The sequence below is a fragment of the Orcinus orca genome, chromosome 8, assembly GCF_937001465.1.
Source record: "Orcinus orca chromosome 8, mOrcOrc1.1, whole genome shotgun sequence".
NCBI classification, from domain to species: domain Eukaryota; kingdom Metazoa; phylum Chordata; class Mammalia; order Artiodactyla; family Delphinidae; genus Orcinus; species Orcinus orca.
The window spans coordinates 95,757,977-95,783,120 of NC_064566.1; the positions used below are offsets into that span (position 1 = coordinate 95,757,977).

General features: G+C 42.5%; 1 protein-coding gene across 3 annotated transcripts in view; it reads left to right on the top strand.

Annotated features, from left to right (window-relative positions):
• Positions 1 to 25,136, top strand: part of CBL (Cbl proto-oncogene) — an 88,890-nt gene extending 63,754 nt beyond the window's left edge. For all 3 annotated transcript variants that reach the window (XM_004273300.3, XM_049712963.1, XM_049712964.1), the window contains 7 exons: positions 1,277 to 1,408; positions 1,495 to 1,875; positions 3,618 to 3,712; positions 14,207 to 14,347; positions 14,726 to 14,826; positions 15,545 to 15,727; positions 16,713 to 25,136. In XM_004273300.3, the coding sequence (XP_004273348.1) occupies positions 1,277 to 1,408; positions 1,495 to 1,875; positions 3,618 to 3,712; positions 14,207 to 14,347; positions 14,726 to 14,826; positions 15,545 to 15,727; positions 16,713 to 16,981 (1,302 nt within the window). In that variant the 3' untranslated portion in view covers positions 16,982 to 25,136. The remainder of the gene's footprint in view (positions 1 to 1,276; positions 1,409 to 1,494; positions 1,876 to 3,617; positions 3,713 to 14,206; positions 14,348 to 14,725; positions 14,827 to 15,544; positions 15,728 to 16,712) is intronic.
• Positions 25,137 to 25,144: the final 8 nt, after the last annotated feature.

Sequence of the window (25,144 nt, forward strand, 5' to 3'; positions counted from 1 at the left end):
GGCAGGAAAGTGACATTTTGTGACATGGGAAAGTGGAAGTTACTGATGGATGGGTTTTGAACTAGTGAGTATTTAAGGATGGTTAAGCTGGTAATGGTGAGCAAAATGATTTGGTGAGATAAGAATCTAGAAGTTGGGAGAATCACTAGAAGGGGGTTTTAATAAATCAGGTCTGAAGTTGGTAAGTAGAATGAAAAGGAAGATATGGATATGAGATTATTTTATGGGAAAATCAACAAGATGCAGTGACTAGATATTGATGATGAAGTGAGAGTTAGTTTGACTAATCACTTTTCACTTCCTTAACCCTTGAGGTGTTTAGCTGCTCATGCTGCATTGACATGGAGCCCGTTTTCTTAAGCATGAGTAAAAGCAAGTAGCTGATGATGCAGCCTTTTTTTCCCTCATTCACCTCCCAGCATTAATGATAGGACTCAGTATGGGGATGGTTGTTTCTCTGTCACCTTACATAAGTGCTTGTAATACATGTTTGCCTATTTTCCATCTATTTTGCTTTTAGGGAATGCAAATGTGAATTAGTATTTTGTATAAATTCTTGTATATCTCTTGACAGCTTACTTGGACAAGCTTATCAGCTACTCATCACCCTGCTGTAGGCAGGGAAATGGAAAAGGTTATACATTTATTTGTTTCTTTTGATTTGGCACCTCAATTTTTAGAATACAAATTGACAAAAAAAATTATCCCTTTTAATTACTGAATTGAAATAGCATTTCTTTGGAAGAACTAAAGATGCTTTTTAGTAATACCATTGATCATTTTCTCTTAAAAATCTCTTTTTTTCTTTTAATCACAATAACCCATGGAGAATTTATTAACTTTGATTTCTTTCCTCGTTCTGCCCCTTAATCATTATTTTCCTAGGTGATTTGTTGAGAGGTTAATGTATGCCCCTTTCTTTTAATATGATTTTCTGTTTTTAATCTTGGAAAGATTTTTTTCTTTTTCTGAAGAGGAAAATATGGGAAATTGTAAAGTTTTCTAAAATTATAAGCTAGGAAGCTTTTTATGTAGCACAGCCTTTTCTAGATATTACATTTTGCCTGTAGCTTGCATCTGCATGGTATTTCTGTGATTGAGAGCGCCCTCTTCTGGTGACATAGAAATAATTCAGGAAGCACTACCTTAAGCCAAAGTCAGGCTCATTGGTATATTCTGTGTTCATGTAGTACTTGTTGTGTACATCTTTCAGAGGAGTTGAGAGATACCATTCCACCAGACAAGAATAACCTATTAGGAAATTTTTTTGTGTTAGGTGGAACGACCTCCTTCTCCATTCTCCATGGCCCCACAAGCTTCCCTTCCCCCAGTGCCACCACGACTTGACCTTCTACAACAGCGAATATCTATTCCTTCAAGTGCTTCTGGTCTTGGAACTGCTTCTAAGGTAAAGCATTATCCATTTCTACATTTTCTGATTCTTTGTTGTGTATTAGTGGGGTTTGATTGATTGCTTCCATCATGCTTCCACAGGCTCCTTCTGGCTCCCTTCATAAGGACAAACCATTACCAATACCTCCCACTCTTCGAGATCTTCCACCACCACCCCCTCCAGACCGGCCATATTCTGGTGGAGCGGAAACACGGCCTCAGAGACGCCCCTTGCCATGTACACCAGGCGACTGTCCGTCCAGAGACAAACTGCCCCCTGTCCCCTCTGGCCGTGCTGGAGAAGCATCATGGCTGCCTCGGCCAATCCCCAAAGTACCAGTAGTTGCGCCAAACCCTAGTGACCCCTGGACAGGGAGAGAATTAACCAACCGGCACTCACTTCCATTTTCCTTGCCCTCACAAATGGAACCCAGAACCGATGTGCCTAGGCTTGGAAGCACATTCAGTCTGGATACCTCCATGGTGAGTCCTGATTTTGAAATTATTTATCTTAATAACAAACATTCGTGGATGGCATTGAATGGGTCAGTTCTGTGGTATGTTTTGTACAGGATTCAAGGATAATATTAATCCCTACCCTCAAGAAGTGTATATGTTAATATGTTTGTTATGCAATAAATGTGTTTCTGGGTGTGTATGCCATGAGTAGTATAAATAGAAAACACTTCAGTTTTAAAGAAAGGAGAGATTATTTCTAGATAGAGCAATCATGAGGGCTTATGGAAAGAGTGGCATCTGAATTTGAAATATTCTTTCCAAAGTGGATACAGTTTTAAAATAGACCTACAATGACAGAAATGCTCAAGATGTATTGTGGGATAAGAAGTAGTTTAATTTGAGAAAAACAAATTTTGGGTATCAGAGTAGGAAAAGGGGCTAGAAAGGAGCCTTGCTGCTAGATTAGAGCACTTTGTATACCCCCTCCCAAAAGAATTGGAATTTATTTGGTACAAATGAAGAGTGCGTGAAGATTAAATTAGTGGAGTGACGTGACCAAAATGATGGTTTAAAGAGAGGAATCTAGGAATAGTATGCAGGATGGATTGGAAAGAGAATAGATTGAAAAAAGGGAGGTTAGCAGTCCATTGGATAAGCATGAGATAATGGGTCCAGAACAGGGGGTGGGAGAAGTATATTCCTTCTTTTGTTGGTTCGTTTATGCACTGAGCAAAAAAGTTTGCCCTCACAAAGTTAACATTCCACCGGAGGAAAGATGGAAAATGAACAAGATACGTTACAAAACATGTAAGATAGTGGATTCCGACGAATGCTGTGGAGAAAAATAGGGTAAAAACAGGGTATAGGGAAAGTTGGGATGGGGCAGGTACATGTAGGGATGGGGTACAATTCTGAGCAAAGACCTGGAGTAGTGTGGGGAGTGACCTGGAGCAACGGGGGATGAGGGAAAAGCAAGTGAGTTTGGGAGAGTCTATTTGAGGAATAACAAAGGGGTCTCATATAGCTGGTACTGGGTAAACAAGGGGAAGAATCCTGGTCTAGGAGCAGGAGGGGGAGCTGGTTTAGGTCGAGACTTTAGGGAGCATGAAACAAAGACCCAGAAAGGCTTGAAAGTAGTCAGTGGGTGGAAAAAAGGATGAAAAATCGCATACACACACATATACACATGCACACACCCCAGAGGTTTTGAACCTGGCTAACTAGCGACAGACATGTTGAATTTGAGATGAGCCATTGAAGGAAGAATTGTCCAGTAGGTAGTTAGAAATCCAAGAAAAAGATGGAATTGGAGGGTGAAGTTAAGAAATCCTGTGGTCCTTAAATGAACTATGTATTTCTTCGTTGAAAGGGAAAGGGGAGGGTAACTTAGCATTCAAGTGGCATTTATGTGATAGGCAGTCTAATTAGTGAGAGTGGATTAGGTTTGACTTTCTGGTGGCATCAGTATGGAAAGATGTATAGATTTTTTAAGCTAGAATGGTATTTGTGCAGACAGCCAGTTTCCTCAAATCTTTCTACAATTAAAACAAACAAAAAAAACCCATTTCCTAGAACTGTCTCCCTAACCCTTACATTTGAACTTTCAAATATACTTTTGTCACACATAATAATCCTTAAGCATGGCATTGGGGGAGAGGTCTGTGTCTGTATGATTGTTCTTGTTATTTTGAATAGATTAAATAAGTAAGAGGAGATACTTAGCTGTATTAAGAAGGTTCTTTTTTTTTTAACACTTTTCTTTCCAGAATACGAATAGCAGCCCGTTAGCAGGTCCAGAGTGTGAGCATCCCAAAATCAAACCTTCTGCATCTGCCAATGCCATTTATTCTCTGGCTGCCAGGTAAGTTTACTAAAATTATATTTCATACAGTAGAGTTGATACTTTTAAACAACTTATTTATAGAAAATTTAGAAAACCCAGAAGAGTATAAAGAAGAAAATTAAAATTGACCTGTATTTCCATTATGTAAAAATTATCATGTTTTGGACTGTTTCTTTCCATTATTTTCTCTGTGCATATGTACATAGATCAGTCTTGCTGGGGCTCATCAATTTTATTAATCTTTTCAAAGAAGCAATTTTTGTTGGGTTTTGTTTTTTAAATATTAATTTATTTGGCTGCACTGGGTCTTAGTTGCAGCACATGGGATTTAGATTTAGTTCCCTGACCAGGGACTGAACCCGGGCCTCCAGCATTGGAAGCATGGAGTCTTAACCACTGGACCACCAGGGAAGTCCCTAAAAGAAATTTTTAAAAAAGCCAACTGGGACACTTTCGCGGTGTGGCCAAAAACAAAAAACAATGAAAAGGTCGGCAGCAATCATTTGACCATATATGTGAGGATTTGTTGATACTTCTAGGCTTTCCACTCTATTCCATCAGTCTATATGTCTGTCTTTATGCCAACACCACACTCTTTTTTTTTTTTAATTTATTTTATTTAATTTATTTATTTTTGGCTGCATTGGGTCTTCGTTGCTGCGTGCAGGCTTTCTCTATTTGCTGCGAGTGGGGGCTATTCTTCGTTGCAGTGTGCGGGCTTCTCATTGCGGTGGCTTCTCTTGTTGCGGAGCTAGGGCTGTAGGCGCGCGGGCTTCAGTAGTTGCGGCTCACAGGCTTTAGAGCGCAGGCTCAGTAGTTGTGGCGCACGGGCTTAGTTGCTCCGCGGCATGTGGGATCTTCCCAGACCAGGGCTCAAACCCGTGTCCCCTGCATTGGCAGGCGATACTTAACCACTGCACCACCAGGGAAGTCCCTGGACCTTTTTTTTTTTTTTTGCGGTACGCAGGCCTCTCACGGTTGTGGCCTCTCCCGCTGTGGAGCACAGGCTCCGGACGCGGAGGCTCAGTGTCCATGGCTCACGGGCGCAGCAACTCCGCGCCATGTGGGATCTTCCTGGACCAGGGCACGAACCCGTGTCCCCTGCATCGGCAGGCGGACTCTCAACCACTGCGCCACCAGGGAAGCCCCCCTGGACCATTTTTAAAGTCTATTGAATTTGTTACAATATTGCTTCTGTTTTATGTTTTGGGGTGTTTTTTTTTTTTTTTTTTTTTTTGGCCGTGAGGCATGTGGGATCTTAGCTCCCTAACCAGGGATTGAACCCACACCCACTGCATTGGAAGGCAAAGTCTTACCTACTGGATCGCCAGGGAAGTCTGGAGTTTTTCTATTTGTGCAAAAAATGTCACTGGGATTTTGATAGGGATTGCATTTAATATGTAGGTCACTTTGGGTAGTACTAACATCTTAACAATATTAAGTCTTCCAATCTATGAACATGGAATGTGTTTCTGTTTATTTGTCTTCTTTAATCTCTTTCAGTGGTGTTTTGTAATTTTTTAAAAAAATTTATTTATTTTACTTATTTATTTTTGGCTGCACTGGGTCTTTGTTGCTGCACACGGGCTTTCTCTAGTTGCGGCGAGCGGGGGCTACTCTTCGTTGCGGTGCACGGGCTTCTTATTGCGGTGGCTTCTTTTGTTGCGGAGCACCGGCTCTAGGCGCGTGGGCTTCAGTAGTTGTGGCACGTTGGCTCAGAAGTTGTGGATCGCAGGCTCTAGAGCACAGGCTCAGTAGTTGTGGCCCACGGGCTTAGTTGCTCCGCAGCATGTGGGATCTTCCCGGACCAGGGCTCGAACCCGTGTCCCCTGCATTGGCAGGCGGATTCTTAACCACTGCGCCACCAAGGAAGCCCTGTAATTTTTATTGTACAAGTCTTTCACCTCTTTGGTTAAGTTAATTCCTAAGTATTTTCTTCTTTTTGATGCCATTACGAATGGAATTGTTTCTGAAATTTCGTTTCTAAGTTGTTTATTGTTCATGTATAGAAATGCAACTGACTTTTGTGAGTTGACTTTGTATCCTGCTACCTCGCTGAGTTGATTTATTAGTTCTAACAGCTTTTTTGTTGAGTCTTTAGGGTATTCTACATATAAGATCACATCATCTGAAAAAACGGAGATAATTTTACTTCTTCCTTTCCAATTTGGATGCCTTTTATTTCTTTTTCTTGCGTAATTGATTTGGCTAGAACTTCCAGTACTATGCTGAACAGAAATGGTTAAAGTGGGCATCCTTGCCTTGTCTGTGATCTTACACGAAAAGCTTTCAGTCTTTCACCATTGAGTATGGTGTTGGCTATGGGTTTTTCATATATGGCTTTTACTATGTTGAGGTACATTCCTTCTATCTATTTTGTTGAGTATTTTTATCGTAAAAGGGTGTTAAGTTTTTTCAGATGCTTTTTCTGCATCAATGAGATGATCATGTGGTATTTTTTTCTTTGTTGATGTGGTGTAGTATATTGATCAATTTTCATATATTTAACCATTCTTGTATTCTAGGTATAAATCCCACTTGGTAATTCATTGTATATAATCTTTTTAATACGCTGCTGAATTCTTTTTGCTAGCATTCTGTTGAGGACTTTTGCATCAGTGTTCATAAGGGATATGGGTCTGTAGTTTTCTTTTCTTGTAATGTCTTTGTCTGGCTTTGTATCATGGTTATGCTGGCCTCATGGAATGGGTTCCCTCTTCAATTTTGGAGAAGTTTGAGAAGATTTGGTATTAGTTTGTCATTAAATGTTTGGTAGAATTCACCAGCGAAGCTGTCAAGTCTAGGGCTTTTTTTGTTGTTGTTGGGAGATTTTTTGATTACTGATTCAATCTCCTTACTAGTTATAGGTCTATTCAGATTTTTTTTTTCTAATTTATTTTGTTTGTTTATTTTTGGCTGCGTTGGGTTGTCGTTGCTGTGCACAGGCTTCCTCTAGTTTTGGTGAGCGGGGTCTACTCTTCATTGCAGTGCGCATGCTTCTCATTGTCGTGGCTTCTCTTGTTGCGGAGCATGGGCTCTAGGCACACAGGCTTCAGTAGTTGTGGCACACAGGCTCTAGAGTGCAGGCTCAGTAGTTGTGGCGCACAGACTTAGTTGCTCCACTGCATGTGGGATCTTCCTGGACCAGGGCTTGAACCTGTGTCCCCTGCATTAGCAGGCGGATTCTTAACTACTGCGCCACCAGGGAAGCCCAAGTCCTCTGTTTCTTTACTTATCTTCTGTCCTCTTGTTCTGTCCATTATTATGAGTGGCGTATTGAAATCTCCAGCTGTTTTTGTAGAGCTGTCTGTTTCTCCCTTTAGTTCTGTCAGGTTTTACTTCATATATTTTACTGTCATTCGGTGTATAAATGTTTATAAGTTTTAAATCTTCTAGTGTATATAATGTTCTTTGTCTCTTGTAACGTTTTTTGATTTAAAGTCTATTGTTTCTGATATTAGTATAATATCAGAGTCTCTTATAGACAGCATATAATTGGATCGTGTGTTTTAATCCAATTTGCCAGTCTCTGTCTTTTGATTGGAGAGTTTAACTCATTTATATTTAAAGCAATTACTGATAAGGAGAGACTTCTGTCATTGTACTATTTGGTTTCTGTATGCCCTGTAGTTTTTTGTTGCTTATTTCCTGCATTACTGTCTTCTGTGTTTAGTTGGGTTTTTGTGGTGAAATGTTTAAGTTCCTTTTGCATTTCCTTTTGTGTATACGCTATAGATATTTTCTTTGTGGTTACCATAGGGATTACATTTAACATCCCAAAGGTATAACACTATAATTTGAATTTATGCCGGCTTAACTTCAATAGCATACAAAAACTCTTCTCCTTTACAGCTCCACCACACCCATTTTGGTTGTTGATCACAAGATTACATCTTCATACATTGTGTGCCCCTAGTTCTTTTTAAACGAGTTCATGAACTAGTTCTTTTAAATGCATTAGTTTCCTAAATTATGCAGAAAAAGAGATTTGGAGTTACAAACCAAAGTTACAGTAATAGTGGCTCTTACACTTTCCCTTTAAATGTATTGCTGTCTTAAATCATGTGGAAAAAACCAGAAGGTACAGTTACAAACCATTGTTACAATAGTACTAGCTTTTATAATTCTCCATGTACTTACCCTTATTAAAGTCTTTATTTCTCCATACAGCTTGAAATTACTGTCTAGTGTCTTCATTTCACCCTGCAGGACTCACTTGAGCATTTCTTTCAGGGCAGGTCTAGTGGTCATGTACTCCCTCAGCTTTTGTTTATCTGGGAATGTCTTGATTTCTCCCTCACCTTTTTTTTTTTTTTTTTTTTTACCCGATACGTGGGCCTCTCACTGTTGTGGTCTCTCCCGTTGCGGAGCACAGGCTCGGGACGCGCAGGCTCAGCGGCCATGGCTCACGGGCCCAGCCACTCCACGGCATGTGGGATCTTCCCAGACCGGGGCACGAACCTGTGTCCCCTGCATCAGCAGGCGGACTCTCAACCACTGCGCCACCAGGGAAGCCCCTCTCCCTCACTTTTGAAAGACAGTTTTACCAGATACAGGCATACCTTAGAGATATTGTGGTTTTAAGTGTGCAGTAGCATTATGTCTAAAAATATATATGTACATACCTTAATTTAAAAATACTTTATTGCTAAAAAATGCTAACCGTCACGCAGGCCTTCAGCAAGTCATAATATTTTTACAATAGTAAAATCAGAGATCACTGATCACTGTAACAAATATAATAATGAAAAACTTGAAATATTTTGAGAGTTATCAAAGTGTGACACAGAGACTTGAAGTGAGCAAATGCTGTTGGGAAGATGGTGCCAGCAGCCTTGCTTGATACAGGGTTGCCACAGATCTTCAATTTGTAAAAAACACCATCTGTGAAGTGTAGTAAAACAAGGTATGCCTGTGTAGGAGTCTTGGTTGACAGCTTTTTTTTCTTTTAGCGCTTTGAATATACCGGCCCACTGTCTTCAGGCCTCTAAAACTTCTGATGAGAAGTCTGCTCATAATCTTATTGAGGATCCCTCGTACGTGATGTTTTGCTTCCTTCTTTATCTTTGTCTTTTGAAAATGTGGGTCTCTTTGAGTTCCTTTTCCTTGGAGTCTAATGAACTTCTTGGATGTTTATATTAATCATTTTGGGAAGTTTTTGGCCCTTATTTCTTCAGATATTCTCTGCCCCTTTCTTTCTCTCTCTCCTGGGACTCCCACAATGTATATGTTGGTCCTTTGGTGGTGTTATGTCCAACAGCTCCCTTGGGCTCTGTTCAGTTTTCTTCAATACTTTTTCTTTCTGTTTGTTCCTCAACCTTGATAATTTCCATCGTTCTGTCTTTCAAGTTCATTGATTCTTTCTTCTCGGTGCTCAAATCTGCCTTTGAATCCCTCTAGTAATTTTTTTTTTTCATTTCCCTTGTACTTTTCAGTTCCAGAATTTCTTTTTTGTTTCTTCTTAGGTTTTCTGTCTCTGTTGATACTTCCATTTTGTTCACATATCATTTTCTTGATTTTCTCCACATCTTCCTTTAAAATCTCATGGAAGTCACTTCAGCCAGAGCAGGAGGGGCTTACAACAATGCTGGGAGGTGCAACAACAGTGGTTGCTGCCCCTTTGTCAGCATCTCTGTGAACAGGAGCAGCAATCAGCAATCAGAACACAGATTCCCAATATTTGGAGGGCTGAGTCCTTTGTGCCACCCTGGCTCCTGCAAGCTGTGTGCAGGCTGCTCCAGGAACATTTGCACAGCTGCCTGCTATGTGGCAGGGTTGAGAATGGGTAGCTGCTACTATGCTAAGAGCTGAAATTAACAGCGATTTAGCCTCCCAGTCTTCACCTGGAAGTTACAAACCTTCAACAGACTCTAGAGTTCCAAAATAGTTACATCAGACAACTTCTACCATCTTCCCAGAATCCTCGTTGAGTATCTGCTTTTTGTTTGTTTGTTTTTGCGGTACGTGGGCCTCTCACTGCTGTGGCCTCTCCCATTGCGGAGCACAGGCTCCAGACGCGCAGGCTCAGCGGCCATGGCTCACGGGCCCAGCCACTCCATGGCACGTGGGATCTTCCTGGACCGGGGCACAAACCCTTGTCCCCCTGCATCGGCAGGCGGACTCTCAACCACTGCGCCACCAGGGAAGCCCGTATCTGCTTTTTGTTTCATTGCTTTCTCCTCTTTATTTTATTCTTCCAACTTCCTTTAGGTTTTATTCGTTATTTTTCTAGCTCCATGAGATGTGTGCTGTATTAATCTGCTCAGGCTGCCATAACAAAATACTATCTACAGACTGGGCAGCTTAAGCAGCAGAATTTAATTTTCTCATAGTTCTGGAGGCTGGAAGTCCAAGATCAGGATGTCAGCATATTTGGTTTCTGGTGAGGAATCCTTTACTGGTTTACATGCTTGCATAACCTTCTCAGTATGTCCTTGATACATGGCCTTTCCTTGATACGTGCACACACAGAGAGGTAAAGAGAGCAACAGCAAGCTCTCTGGTGTCTCTTCTTATAAGCACACCAATCCTACTGAGTCAGGGGCTCATCCTCAGGACCTCATCTAACCTTAATTCCTCAGATGTGGCCCCATGTTCACAGACAGCCACACTCAGGATTAGGACCTCAAAAGTAATTTTGGGGAGGACACAAACATTCAGTCCATAACAGATGCTGTAGCTGCATTCCACAAATTTTGATATGTCCTGTTTTCATTATCATTCACTTCAAAATATATGGTTTTCCATTTGTGATTTCTTCTTTGACTCATCAGTTATTTATGTGTTGCCTGATTTTCAAACATTGGAAGATTTTCTGGTTACTCTTCTGTTACTGCTTCCTAGTTTCATTCCAGTGTGGTCAGAAACCATACTCTGTGATTTCAATTTGTGCTATTTGTTGAGACCTTTATTGACTAGTTTATGGTAAATTCCATACATATTACTACCTTCATTTTATAAAAATGTATATTCTGCAGTTGTTGGGCACAGCATTCTGTATGTGTCATTTTTTAATTGTATTCAACTATACTATCTTCCTGCTGATTTTTTTTTTTTAAGTCTACACATGTTCTGTCAAATACCAAGAGGAGTGTGTTAAATTCTCCCCCTATAATTGTGGGTTTCTCTTTTTTCCTTTAGGTCTATCAGTTTGTATTGTATATGTATTTAGTATATGTAATTAGGATACATAGAAATTTAGAATTATCAACTAAATGATAATTGTTTTGATTATTCCATTTACTCTCTAGTTCTGCTTCTAACCAGCTTTAGTCTGTTTTTACTTGTATTAAAATGGCCACATCAGCTCTCTTGTAGTGTTTGCATGATCTTTTTCCATCCTTTTACTTTCAACTTTTCTGTGTCCTCATTGAAGGTATGTTTCTCGTAAGTAGTATATACTTGTTGGCTTTCTTCCCCCCTAAATCCAGTCTAGCATTGTTTTTTGTTTGTTTAAAAATAATTGGAATATTTGTTCCTACTCTTTTCTCCATTTTCCCCATCTTTTCTGTGTTCATTTTTTCCTACTTTCTTTCTTTGGGATTAAAGTATTTTTTATTATACCGTTTCGCTCCTAATACTCTTTTAACAGTTACCTTAGGGATTCCAACATATCCCTTTGACTCATTAGAGTCTACTTTGAATCAGTCCCTCTTAACACTTTCTGGACATTTAAATTTCCCACATATTTATACTATAGCACTACTCATTTCTTCCTGCTTTACCACACTTCCACCTGGAACCTTTTTCCTTCTGCCCAAATCACTTCCTTTAGAGAGACAGGGTGTGGCGGGGAGAGAAAGAGGAGGGGCTGTTAGTGTATCTTCTATTAATGGATTCTCTCAAATTTTGCTTGACTTAAAATATCTTTTATTTCACTTTCATTTTTTTTAAGATATTTTCACTAAACATAGTACACTTGACCCTTGAACAACTTGGGGGTTAGGGACGCTGACCCTTCCCGCAGTGGAATATCCAGATATAACTACAGTGGGCCCTCTGTATCCACAGTTTCACATCTGCAGAATCAGCCAACTGTGGCTTGTGTCGTACTGTAGTATGTATTTATGGGGAAAAATCTGGGTAAAAGTGGACCCGTGCAGTTCAAGCACATGTTGTTCAGAGGTCAGCTGTATTCTGAACTGGAGTTATTTTCTTTCAGCACTTTAAAAATATCATCCCACTGCCCTCTGACTTTCATTGTTTCTGTTGGAAAATTAGCGTAATGTTGCCCCTTTAAGGGCATGATTCTTTTTCTGACTACTTATAAAACCTTTTTGTTTTTGGATCCCAGCAGTTTCACTATAATGCGTCTGTGTAGTTTTCTTTATATTTATCCTTCTAAGGTTTGTAGAGTTTATGGATTTTGTCATTGGATGTTTTTAATCAGTTTTAGAAAATCTCAGCCACTGGGAATTCCATGGCGGTCTAGTAGCTAGGGCTCTGCACCCTCACTGCTGAGGGCCCAGGTTCAATCCCTGGTCGGGAAGTAAAATCCCACAAGCCGGGCAGCGCGACCAAAAAAAAGAAAAGGAAGAAGAAAGAAAGAAAAATTCAGCATAGAAAATCTCAGCCACTATTTCTTTTTTCTTTTTTAAAAAATTTTTATTGGAGTGTAATTGATTTACAATGTTGTGTTAGTTTCAGGGGTACGCTGTTTCTTAAAATACACTGAATAGTGCAGTCTCTTTCTCCTCTCGCTCTGTGACTCCAGTTACCTGAAAGTTCTACCTTTTCACCACACCTCATATAGCTCTTATGCTCATTTTTGTGTTTTCCATTCTTTTTCCTCTGTTTAGTTGAATCTGAATAGTTTCTGCTCTATTTCAGTTCCCTAATCTTCTGTTTTGCAGTTTCTAATCTGCCCCAGGATCCATCCATTGTATTTACAAATACTGTGTTTTTAGGTCCTAGAATTTCCATGTGAATTAAAAAAAAAAAATTATTCTGTAGTTTTCTAATAAAATTCTCCATCCTCTGTTTTAATGGAATATATAAATTATAATTATTTTAAAGGCCATGTCTGTTATCTCCAACTTTGTCTCTCTAGTTTGGCAAGACAACCAAAGTACTACTACTTTTTGCCTGGTTTATCAGAATCTAGTCCCACTCATACGTGGTTTAAGGATTCGCAGTAGCTCTGGGGAAAATTACAGGCAGAATTTCAAACCTACTTCTCTACTGTTCCCTTCTCCAGGATTTTTGACCCCTCGTGCCTTGGCCCAAATTCCAATCCCTCTCTCCTCAGTCTCTTGAAACTACCTTGAAACCCCAAGTTCAGAACCCCTAATATGGGGCTTACTGTAGTGTATTCTCCTTTTCTCTGGAATCTTGGCCTCTCAAATCTTGGCTGCCTGGTTGCTCTCCAATGCCTTCTTTCTTTTGCATATTTTCCTGCTTTTATAGCTAGCTGTTCTAGGCAGACGGTTAGACAGTGCTTGTTACTTGGCCATAGCTACAGACATGTAAAGTGTATATATGTTTTAGATCAAGATGTAGTTTTATGTTTTCCCTTTTTTTAAACTTAGCATTATATCTTGGGCATTTCTTCCTATCAGTTAAAAAGTTCTTCAAAATCCTCACTTTATTTTTTTTTTTTGATATTTATTTATTTATTTGGTTGCATGGGGTCTTAGTTGCAGCAGGCAGGCTCCTTAGTTGCGGCTCACAGACTCCTTAGTTGCAGCACGTGGGCTCCTTAGTTGTGGCGGGTGGGCTCCTTAGTTGCAGCTCCAGAGCTCCTTAGTTGCGTCTTTCAGGCACCTTAGTGGTGGCACACGGACTCTTTAGTTGTGGCATACATGTGGGATCTAATTCTCTGACCAGGGATTGAACATGGGCCCCCTGCGTTGGGAGTGCAGAGTCTTATCCACTGTGCCACCAGGGAAGTCCCCCAAATCCTCACTTTTAATTATTGCATATTATTATGTAATGTAGCTGTAACATCATATATTTAATCATTCCCTGTTGTTGTATATTTATTTTGTTTAAAAGCTTTTACTGTAATAACTTTGCTTCAGTGAACGTCTTTTTACATAGCCAGAGATGCAGCCAAGGTAGAATTACTGTGACAAGAGAATGTGAATGGTTTAAAGTGTGTATTGCCAAAATGCTTAATGAGTAAGAGGTGCAATTGTATCTTTTTATTAACATCATCAACAAAAAGAATTAAAATTTTTGGATTACCCTTTTAATGATCCTTTTCTCTTTATGAAAATAGTATGTGTTAATTATAATAATATTTAGAAAACACAGATAAGTGATGCTAAAGAAATAAGTTATCCATAATCTTACCACCTAGAGTCAGACCGTGATCAGCAACATGTGACATGCTCATTGCCAGTTTTGTGTGTATGGAATCGTGCTGTACGTGCTGTTTTTCACTAGGAGTATCTTGAACATTGTAGGATGTTATATATTTCTTCTACAATGATTTTCAAATTATTTCAAATAGTTGCAAAGCAGTTCATTCTTTTTGTTTTCTTTTTCTGTTTTTTATTCTTCATCTTCCAGACCTCTTCCTGTGCCAAAGCCGCCACCTGGGGAGCAGTGTAAAAGTGAGGAGGACACAGAGTATATGACTCCTTCCTCTAGGCCTGTGGGACTTCAAAAGCCAGAAGTGAAGTGGCCTCTGGAGACAACCCAGAGTTCACGGTAGGTTCACAACAATCCTATTTGGGAATTCAGTTGACACCAACTCACCTGTTTGGCTTGCTGCCTGCACATAGCATTACCCAGCCAGAAATGAAGCAGAAAGATGTGTGTAACCTCTAATGTTTTAAGCTTCTTGCAGCTGTAAGCAATTCCACTTAATGTTTCTTCAACATCACAGTAATTTCAAAAACATACACAGCTACTACTAGTAACAAGAGTCAATCTTTTGATATGTACTAGTGATACTGGCAAGAGGAGGATGGAGATTCTTGATAGAATCAGGGTCTAGAGAAGTTGTGAATAGGTATATCTTAATAAGTTTGCGGATAACAGAGTTCTGTTTCTGAAGATCATTATGCCACTTTCCTTCTGGTCCAGAGCCTGTGATTGTAACCAGCAGATCGATAGTTGTACATACGAAGCAATGTATAATATTCAGTCCCAGGCGGCACCGTCTGTCACAGAGAGCGGCACCTTTGGTGAGTAGTCGTTCTGCTACGTTAACAATCATTGATGTGCCGGAGGAATGAGCCTGTAATGTTTGGCCAATGAGAACTTGACCTACGCGGAATATTCGTAAATAATTTTCTTGGCAAAATACCTTTGATCTACGGCAGTAAAACCACCTCCTCTGTTTTATTTCCCATTTACACAGCTAGTTCCTTTTGTGTTTTTCATCCTTCTAGGGCCTGGAGGCCTTTGTGTTATATGGCCTGGATCGGCAGTGCTGACAGCTAGCTCCCTCTTATTCCCATTGCTTTTCAACACTGATGAAATTCTTGTGTGTGTGGGTGGTGAATACTCAATTCCCATACTAACTAGCTTACCAAGTTGAAAGTTCAGGAAGGCAGTGCACACAACAGGGCCCTTTGGCTGATCTTCCAAGGTGAACTGCAGATGAAAATGTTGAATGAATGCTATAAAGCGGTGCTTGAGTCTTGGACATCAGTGACTGTTAACCTTGGCAAGGGTAGCTTTTGACATGTTCAGAAAAGTAGAGCTGCAGGATTGGTGCAGATCTTATTTTCCCTGTTTCTTTTATCTCTATGCACAGGGCCACACGGTGTTTGGCCCCTAGTGGTTATTCGGTAACCATTTGATTCCGTATGTGTTTGAATGAACGGATGCCCCCGTACTGAAATGTTAGAAGGTGAAGTACGTTGGAGAAAGAAGATAACTGCACAAACTGTTCTCTAGGTGAAGGGAATTTGGCTGCAGCCCATGCCAACACTGGCCCTGAGGAATCAGAAAATGAAGACGACGGGTACGATGTCCCCAAGCCACCTGTGCCCGCAGTGCTGGCCCGCCGCACGCTCTCTGACATCTCCAACGCCAGCTCCTCCTTCGGCTGGCTGTCTCTGGAAGGTGATCCCACAACGAGTGAGTCTCCAGGCTACCTTGGGTTTGTCCTGAAATGCTGTATGCCTTCTTATTTATACTGAAACAGAGATGACTGCCTGGTGACAGTAAGTCAGTAGCTGGAAGGAGTGGACTGAAGTGGGAGGAAAGCTGGTCCTGGGTCCCAAATTAGGAAGTTAAACTGTATTCAGGCTCTTGAGGATTTTGCCAGACTTAGAAATGAGGTTGTTCCTTAAACCCTGGCTCTTCCTGCACTGGGGGTAAGTATTAATAGGATTTCTGGCTCTTTTGAGCGTGCATGGTGACAGTAGTAATTCATTTTGATGGTTCAGACCACACTTCTGGGCGCTGTCCCTGTCCCATTGGAGAGGAGGTGTGCCAGCTCTGGAAAGCACACTGAGTAGGCCTGGAGCCAGCCCGCATTTGAGCCTTGACTGTTAAGGACTGTTCTTCTTGCACCTGTGGCCGCCTGGGAGGGCAGCAGCCAGAGTTGCTGTCACTTTAGAAATGGAAGACAGCCTTCAGGACAGCTGGTGAAAAGGATACATGGCGTCCAGTTGCCCAAACAGGCAGTGGTCCCCACCCACCCAACCTTGTTTAATGCTTCTTCACTGCAACCTAGACTTCTTTCTGTTTCCTTATTTGTATAGGGAGAAGTTTAGCGTCTTCTCTGGCCCCTCAGAAGTGTTTTTTAACTAATTCAGGCAGTGATGTGTGTGAAAACTTGGTGCTCAGTGTAAAGCGTGGTGCAGGTGCAGGTGTTCTGTGTGGAGGGCAGCGTGGTCCCTGTCGGTAGGACAGGCGCGTGGTGTCTTTAGAAGGTTGTTGTGCTGCGAGGGGAGGAGGCTGTAGACAGAAGCCCTTGAAACGGTAAAACCCCGCCTTGTGACCGCACGTGTACCTGACGGACAGTAGGTCCGTAATATCTCGTATTAGCACATCGTTATCGGATGAGGATTCCCGCCCCGCCCCGAGTTGCAAACATTCTCTTTCCTCTTTCTTCCAGACTTCGCTGAGGGTTCCCAAGTTCCTGAGAGGCCACCCAAACCGTTCCCTCGGAGAATCAACTCTGAACGAAAAGCAGGTAGCTGTCAGCAAAGCACCGCCGCCACCTCACCGCAGCTCTCCAGCGAGATTGAGAGCCTCATGAGTCAGGGATACTCCTACCAGGACATTCAGAAAGCTCTGGTCATTGCCCACAACAATATTGAAATGGCCAAAAACATCCTCCGGGAATTTGTTTCTATTTCTTCTCCTGCCCATGTAGCCACCTAGCACACCCACTCCGTGCCGCAGCTTAGAGGACCGAGGAGCCGGGAGCTCTTGCTCGAGTAGCACCTAAAAGGGCAGAGAGGTTCCTTTGGAGACTTCACAATGAGGTCTTGCCCTGTGTGGGATATCACATCTGTGGTTCCAAGATTTCAAAGCAGTGGAATGAGAATGGAGCAGCTAGGATGCTTTATTATTTTATTTGTTTTGAGAGTGCATTTGAAGGTGTCCTTCAGTCCCTCCCCACTTGGAGAGAGTGTGGATTTTTATTAAGTGGTAGCCTACCTGGGGAACGGTCCAGAAAGCAGTCGGAGAAGCACTGTGCTGTAAATCCTAATTGAGGACTTAAGACTTTCTTAGGTTAAGGATGTGGTTGTGTGCGTCTTGTCTGTCTGTCTGTCTGTGGTTGTGTGTGTCCTGTGATTATAAGATTTACCTGCTGTGTGTGTTAATCCCAGGCAGGGAATTAGCACAAGAGGTTTAAGAAGGAATCTTAAAGACTGCCAGCAACTGTGGTTTTATACCCAGCCCCAGTGTGTATTACAACTCCAACACTCCCCTTTGGCTTGGATTATAATGTGCATAGCTGAAGTCTTGTATTTTTAAAACACCCTCCCTCTGTCCTTTCCTCAGTCTCCTCCCCCCTCCTCCTTCTTGGCGTCTTGTCATTGGCAGTGGGCTTGCTATGACCAGCCTTACTGAAGCCGAGCAGCTTATAGGATGTTCTTTATTGTGTGTGATGGTGTTGATTTGTTTGGTAGATAGGTGGGAAAAAAGTACTGTTGCTCTATCATTATGGTCCTGTTTGATACTCGCAGCGAACACTGGTCACTCCAAAGCACTGTTTCTATAGGAACATTGAGTCTGTTTTGAAAAAGGTGTTTTAGTTATCCTAATGACATAGTGACTGATTTGAGATAGAGGCCTTCAGATACATTCCACGCCCTCCCCAGAAAATAGTCTGTGGGAGTCAGTTGCCTTGGTGCCAGGTGTGTGTTCTAATGTAGGTCACGAGGTTTTCTACTTAATGGGAAGGGAAAACATTTGTTTCCAGCATGGCTTTCTGGCCCAAATACCATGAAGCTCTTAGGAAGCTCCATTCACACGCTCTTTACCTTGTTGTACATAAAATGCACAAAACAGACAATAAAGATTTATCTCTTCAGTTTTTCTTCCCAGTGAATTTCAGCTTATATGGGTGTCTCCCTTTGAATATGAGCCAGGTTGTAGTTTCAGAGATGATTTTTTCCTTTGCCCTTTAAGGAATGGGGGGAATACCACCCATGGTAGCACAGCATTCTGCTGGTAATTAGCACCAACCCTACCTTGGTGCCACCCTTGCTTTTCTCTTGTGCCTATGGCTTTGGGAATGTAACGTTTCCTTCTTCCTTTCCTTCCCCTTTCTTCTTCACGTTAGGTCCTATGTACTCTTTAGTGACTGCATTCCCCACAGTAATTAGACATCACTGGGTGTAATAAATGACTTCACTGCGGACAGACAACATGTGAAAAGCCCTGCAGCTTGTGCCATCGCCAGTTTGTAAAGAAGACTCAGAGTCTTGTGTGGGGCACCGTTGGTACGTTCCTGCAGATCCTGCCAAGATACCACTTGAGTTCAGTTAGTTCTCTGGCTAGGGCCTCTTACTGACTTCCCTATAGCAGTGTGTAACCTTCCTCCTTGCCAGAAGCAAGCCTGCACTTTGATAAATCTACCTTCCTCACAATCTAAATCATGGTTTTGTCATGAGATCCAAAGAGAAATGACTTTCCTTACACCTGTTTTCTTTCCCATCTTGTCATCTTTGGACCTAAAACTTTAACTCTTCTCTTGGCTTTCAGCTACTCCTAGGTCCTTTGATTTTCTCCTCTTGCCTCAGAGCCATTTATGTTCCCAGAGGAGATAGTTCAGGGCTTTTTGCTGACTTGCTGTGGTTACCCAGTGTCTCCTCTACGTGGCAGAAAATAATACAGCCCCCACCAGGTGCAGGAGGGCCTGAATCGCGATGGAGAGGGCAGAGGAAAGCGGCAGAGAGTAGGAAACAGTAACTAGCATCTCCTTCTCAAAGCCAGCGTAGTGTTTCACTTGTGGTAGCGTTCAGTTTTGCACTTTGTTTAGATGTCGAAGCCCTAGACAGAGAGCTAGAGAAAATGGCCGCAGTCTGCATACCTCTCCACACTGGAATTTTTCCTTGTCTGTAGATACTGCCCGTGGTCTGAAGATCTATCAAGAGAACAAAGCACTGGTTCTGCATATCTGTTGCCTTTTCAGAGTGCATCCCAAATCTTCCTTGAAGATTACATCCTCACTTACCTAGGCTAAAGGCAGGTTCATCCTTTCTTTTCATAACGGAATACGCTCGAGGCTCGTCAGGTCAGCCCCCAAACTAGGTGTCAGATCCCTGTGTTGAACGTGGGGATCCAGGTTGAACTGGGTGTGCGCCATTGCATGGCTTGGTTCTTAGCTTGTCGGCCATGTATCTGCAGGTGTTCAGGGTCTTAGACCATTCTGTGAGGGGTTTTCTCTTTGGATGCTCTGAGGTCACGCCTGGGTCCACGCCTGAGATTGCCAGGTGAGGCTCAGGAAAGTTTTTGCGTGGCTTTTGTGTTGAGGATATTTCCAAAACTTTAACTTCTTCAATTTTCCTTTGACTAAGGCACCGATAACCCATTCTTCGTCCTCCATTTGTATGGCAACTTTTAATTCTTTGGCTCTGCTGTGATTTTAACTAAAATTGACCTTTCACAAGTGGGCTTTGAATTTCGCCATTTTCGGCAAACACATCCCCTTTCCCGCTCTTAATTACAAATGGTTCCTCCTCTGTTACCTGTCAGGTAAGTAAGGTAAAAACCACTTTGATGTTTTCCTTTTTCTCAAGTGCACTAGGCTGTTCTGTTCAACCTGGCCTTCTGCTTCCCCACGTCTCCCTGGGCTTTACACAGCCGGCCTTGTTGCCGGGTGCCTGCTTTGCAGTACTTAATCAGCTGCACTTGCTGTACTCCTTCCATTAAAGTCAGGAGTTATCAAAGTGGAAAAACCCTGTGGGCTCAATGATATACCTCCCTTTAGGTAAATAATAGATTAGGCAGTTTATCGTCTCAGCATTTATGTGTTAATATTTATATAAATAGTGATATATATCTGTGGATGGCCATTCTCTTCCACTAGCTCTCTCTGTCCCCCAGTGTCACTCTACGTATTCTGCCATTCTTCTGTTCTTTTGCTCCCTGTACAGACTCTCAACACCAGGACCCAGGGTGTGGGGTGGTACTATTAGTATCATTTAGCTGTTTTGTGGATTTAAAAAAAAAGCTGGGGGGTTGCTATTCCTCACACTTAAAATATTTATTTCCTCTATAGAAAGGTAAAATATATTTTATGGTCCAGTCAGCAATCTTCCACATGAATTTTTGTATATTTGCTTGCAAAATAGGGACCAGCTATATGTTCTCTTTAACAAGATGTAGACCTTTTTGTGTGTGATCAGCCATGGCGTTAGTGCAGAATATCTCCTACCTCACATCATGAAAGGCGGAGGGATATAGGCCCTCTTCCCAAACTGTAGGCGGAGGGATATAGGCCCTCTTCCCAAACTGTAAGTCCCCCTTCTTGCTGTTGGCCCTTCTGACTCTGCAGTGACCACTGCCCATGGAATAACGGTGTTCTGACTATTGGCTTAGCTCTAGCATTGTGTTTGTTCATTCAGCAAGTGTTTATGAGTGATTACCATGAGCGTGAAGTGTCAGCTCTGTGTTCTCCCCTGCCACCATATGGTGGTTTACTGATGTTGAGCGGTTGTACTTGGGCTGTCTAGCATGTGCATTTGGCCCTAAAATAGCCGTTCCCAATAAGATTGTGCAGGTTACATTCACAGCTCTTTTATGTAGACATTTCCTTATAGAGCTGTCCTGGTTAAAAATCAGTTCAAGACACTCCCATTAACCCCTATTGTCTTCCCATAGCTTTGACAATGTCTGGGAGATTCCTCCATGTAAACCTCATGGATACCCACCATTTCTATGTGTTTAAGTAGAATCTGTTTGGTGGTGGGTTGGTATGTCGGCTCCGAGTTGCACAATAGGGCAGTTAAATGTTTAAGTAAAGCATCTGCCTACAGACCCCTTTCCACTCTAGTGCCTTCCTTGATCTTTTTACTGAGCTGCCTGTACCTCTGATCCCCTTTGTAAGGAAGTTTTCTTATCACCCTTCTGGGACCTCTCACCATCTCCCATTCTATATGGAACTTGTTTTCCAATCCTTCAACAACCTTTCAGCTGATCCTGTGTCTTAGAAGGGCTGAAGGCGTGCGAGAGGGATGGGCACCTGTTTCTGGGTCCTGATCTTCAACCAGTTGTTTGGTCTCCCAAGAGCCAGGCAGTAGCGTAGGTTGAACTCAGTCAGTTCTCAAAAACGTCAGCCTGTATCTCTAGGGGTACGGAGCTTAGAGACCATAGAACTTAGGATGAAAGTCAACACGTTATTATCCTCCTAGACCTTCAGGCCCTAGAAATTCTATCTAAAGTATTCTCAGTTGGCATAAAGCATTACTATTTCTACTTTGATCTCAGTCTACATTAGCAGTCTCTCTTTAGAAATGCGTGTAGCCATGTAATGCACGGAGATGGATGCATAGTGGAAGAAGGTCAGGGCTGTATCTTTGACCGTCCTGTTGAGCAGTCCTTTGGATGCAAGAAACAGAAGGATTAAAGCAGGGGAAAGGACGGAATCATACGGACGCAGGGTATTTCCCAGAACCCAGGATAAGCGGTACAGTTGATTCTGCGTGGAGCTGAGAAACTTTGCAGCTAGTCCTTTCTCCTGCTCGTCGGTCTGTCGGTATGCATGGCCCCAACACAGGCACCCCAGTCCTCACGACCCCCAGCTCACCATTAAATGGGATCACCGTTTTAACAGATTCCCAGTGCCTCTTGGTTCATATTCTCAAGAAAGACTATGATCAGCCCAGCACATGGATCAGGTATCGACCCCCGACTTTGCCACACAGGGCAGAAGCGGCATGCTGGTTCAGATGGGAAGCAGGGGCAGGGGGAGGTTCTCAGGGAGGCGGGGATAGATACCCTAAAATACTTTACTCTGGTAGTAAAACTTACCATACTGCTCTTCTGAGAGTGGAAAGGCAGGCATGGGACTATGTCTGGGACTTGGAGGAAATGCTTAGGTTAAAGTTAATTTAGGTTACTGTCTTCTTTGTTGCTTTATTTCCTGTTTTTCTTCCCTTTATGAGTCTTGGCATCCAAGATTTCTTACCTCCCTCTTTAGGACCAGTTTCTCCTGTTCTGGAGCTAATCTTTTCTTAGGTGACATTTCTTAGCCTTCATTCAGTCTCAGGTTTCTAGGCTTCTTTGATTTCATTTAGAGAGCAGATCACAAATCCACTGTAGCCCCTACCCATGGACTTCTGGGCTCTCTTCAGGTTTTAGTGCTGAGAACATACTCATTCTATGGGCCCGTGGCCTGCCTCCCTCCAAGCCCTCCTCCCCACCCTTTTATCTGGTCTTTCCTCTATGAGGGGAGCTCTGCAGTAATATTCTTAGGCAGGCCTTCCGAGGTACCTCAGAAACTACTTTGCCAGTAAGAATTTATAAAGTTGGGACAGTTGCCAGGATATAAATTAGGTATAGATTCCAATTTAGAGAAACTTTTTACTGAGAGCTCTTTAGACAGGATGCATTTGTCCGCCCTGTCCAGTTGCTTCCTTTGTCGTCCTATAGTAAAGCCTTTATTTTTTGGTTTTTTAAAACTGTGCTTCTGCTTGCCTGAATCTTTTGATCTTATTTATCTCATCCGGGAGCCTGTCCTGTGTTATTAAGGCATTTCATAATCACTTATAACTTTTTTAAACTACTGGAGTCATTTGATGTACACAGAAGTAACCTAATAATCCAAAGATATACACTGAGGCCCGTGATGAAGGCTGGGGCCTGTGTGTTCGAAATTCCCTTCTAGGCGCCAGAATTAAGGGGCAGAGGGATAGCGGTGCCACTCGCCTTCACAGAGTTCTAGGAAATCTGGGTTGGTTTCAAAGGCGAGCACCAGTTTTTCTTGGTTCCAGAAAGTAGCCCAGGAGTAAGTGGGGGAGATCGGGGTGGGGAGAGCGAGGCCTGCCTGGAGGCTTACTCGCAGTTGGCTGGAGAGCATGGTGCCAGAGGGCCAGCTGTTGACTAACAGACTAACAACTGTTTGGAGATCTCGCTGCCTCTTCCCTTGTTCAGTGCTTGAGAAGAATGTGGCTGACCGCTCCCTGTGTTTGTGGAGAGCAGAGGCTGAAAGCGAACCTCGCGTCTCCTACTGGTTTGGCAGTGGAACAAATCAGAGTTCTGATTGCCCGGCCCCGTGTTCTTATTCAGTCCCCAAAATGAATGTGTGAGGCGCTCTCCCGCAGTTCTCCTTCTGCCCCTGGGCCGGTTTGGGAGGCCAGAGGAGTACTGCTCCGTACGTGCTCTCTGAGCCTCCTCAGGCCCTGCGCTGCCTCCATGCTGAAGCCCTGAAGTGGGGTGTGCAGTGTGCCCACGCCTGGCACTCTGGCATGGGCGCTGATGTGCCCTTTGTGTCAGTTCCCTCCGCCCTGTCTACCTCTGACCCTGTCCTGGGTGAGGGTGGCCATGCTTATGGCTGTCTGGAGACTGAAGAGGCAGAGAACTGCTTACAAGTCTGTAGACCACATGTTTTCTCTTCCTTGGCTTGTTCCTTCTGCTGTCTGGGTGAGTGAGCCATGCCCATGAGAGTGGATACCTCCTCTCCTGACCTGCCCTTCTCAGCACTGTTTTAGTGTCTTGGCCTTGACCTCCTGCTGAAACGTGTGGTAGGGGTGTGGCAGCTATGAGGTACCTCCTACATCTGCTTTCTGGCTGTGGTGACTTGGGATTTTTAACCTTATATATCTTTTTTTTCCTTTATTCAAAACAAAACAATTTTTAGCACACTGAAAAAAAAAAAAAAGCCAAACATTTTGTGCCTTTCTAAGGCAGCACTGTATCCCAGGCTGCATTTTAGGACTTAATATGGAAATACCAGAGTCTTAGCTCCTCTACCTTGAGTGTCATTAGTCCCTCTGGTCTAGGGGAGAGGAAGTGCTCCGTGTGCCTGGGGAGGTGACCCCCAGGTGCAGCGTGTCCGCGGTCCCTTCTCCCTGCCACGGTGCTTAGTTGGAAGAAATGAGCATTGTATCCCAGGATCATCTGGTTGGTTCCAGTCAGAATCTCAGTTATCAGGTTGAATGTTCTGTGTTCAGCAGGAAGAGACAGAACGTTCCATGATTTCCAGGCATACTCTGGACCATTTCAAGTGACCCAGCCTCCCGATCCTATTAATGACCCAACTTCATGGAACAGTGTAGGGTGGACCCTCCCGAAGAGGGGAGGTGGTTTGGTTGTTCGTTTTGTCTTGTCTTTTTGCTGGGTCCTGAACTGGCCTAGACCTCCTGCCTGTCCCTTAGACTTGGCTTTCCTTTCATTTGAAAACTTCAGACATAGAGCATTAAGCAACTAGTGCCCTCTGCAGGGGCGAGTTTTCCCCTGGGAAGGGCAGCAAGGACCACATACCGGAACAGAAGCCTGTCCTCAGTATTGTGGCCACTGTAGGTTTCGACCAAAAAAAAAAAAGTTTTCTGTATGATGACATTTTACTTATCTCTTTTCCTTTTCTCACTTCTTCCCTGCCTTTAACTAATAAAGAATTGGGAGATAGAAACAATTCTTTTCAAAGTCCTCCTTATTCAGGATTTTGACATTCTTGGCCTGGGTGGGGCTGGAGAGAACTTGATACTTTTCTCCAGAATGAAGAGTCCCATTTGTATATCAGTGTTAAAAATAAAACAAAATGAAAACTTAGATGAGATTTTTGTGGACTATTTTAAAAATGTGTCATTAATATAAAAAAATTATATTAGCAGTATTTAATCATTCTCACCTGTAAAGAATAAAACAGAAGGTAAATATTCTTACAGAGAATAGCAGAGCTTTAAGATTCATTTTCATTTTAAGTCCGTTTTTGTTTTGCCAGTGTATTAATGTTTAGAGGTTCTGTTATACTAATGTTATTTATTAATTTTTTTCATTTCCATACACAGTTAACTAAAGAGCTTTTTCAGGCACCCATGTCTGTAAAAAAATATTTTTAAATAAAGTTTCTTTTGTTGTAGCAGACCCGAG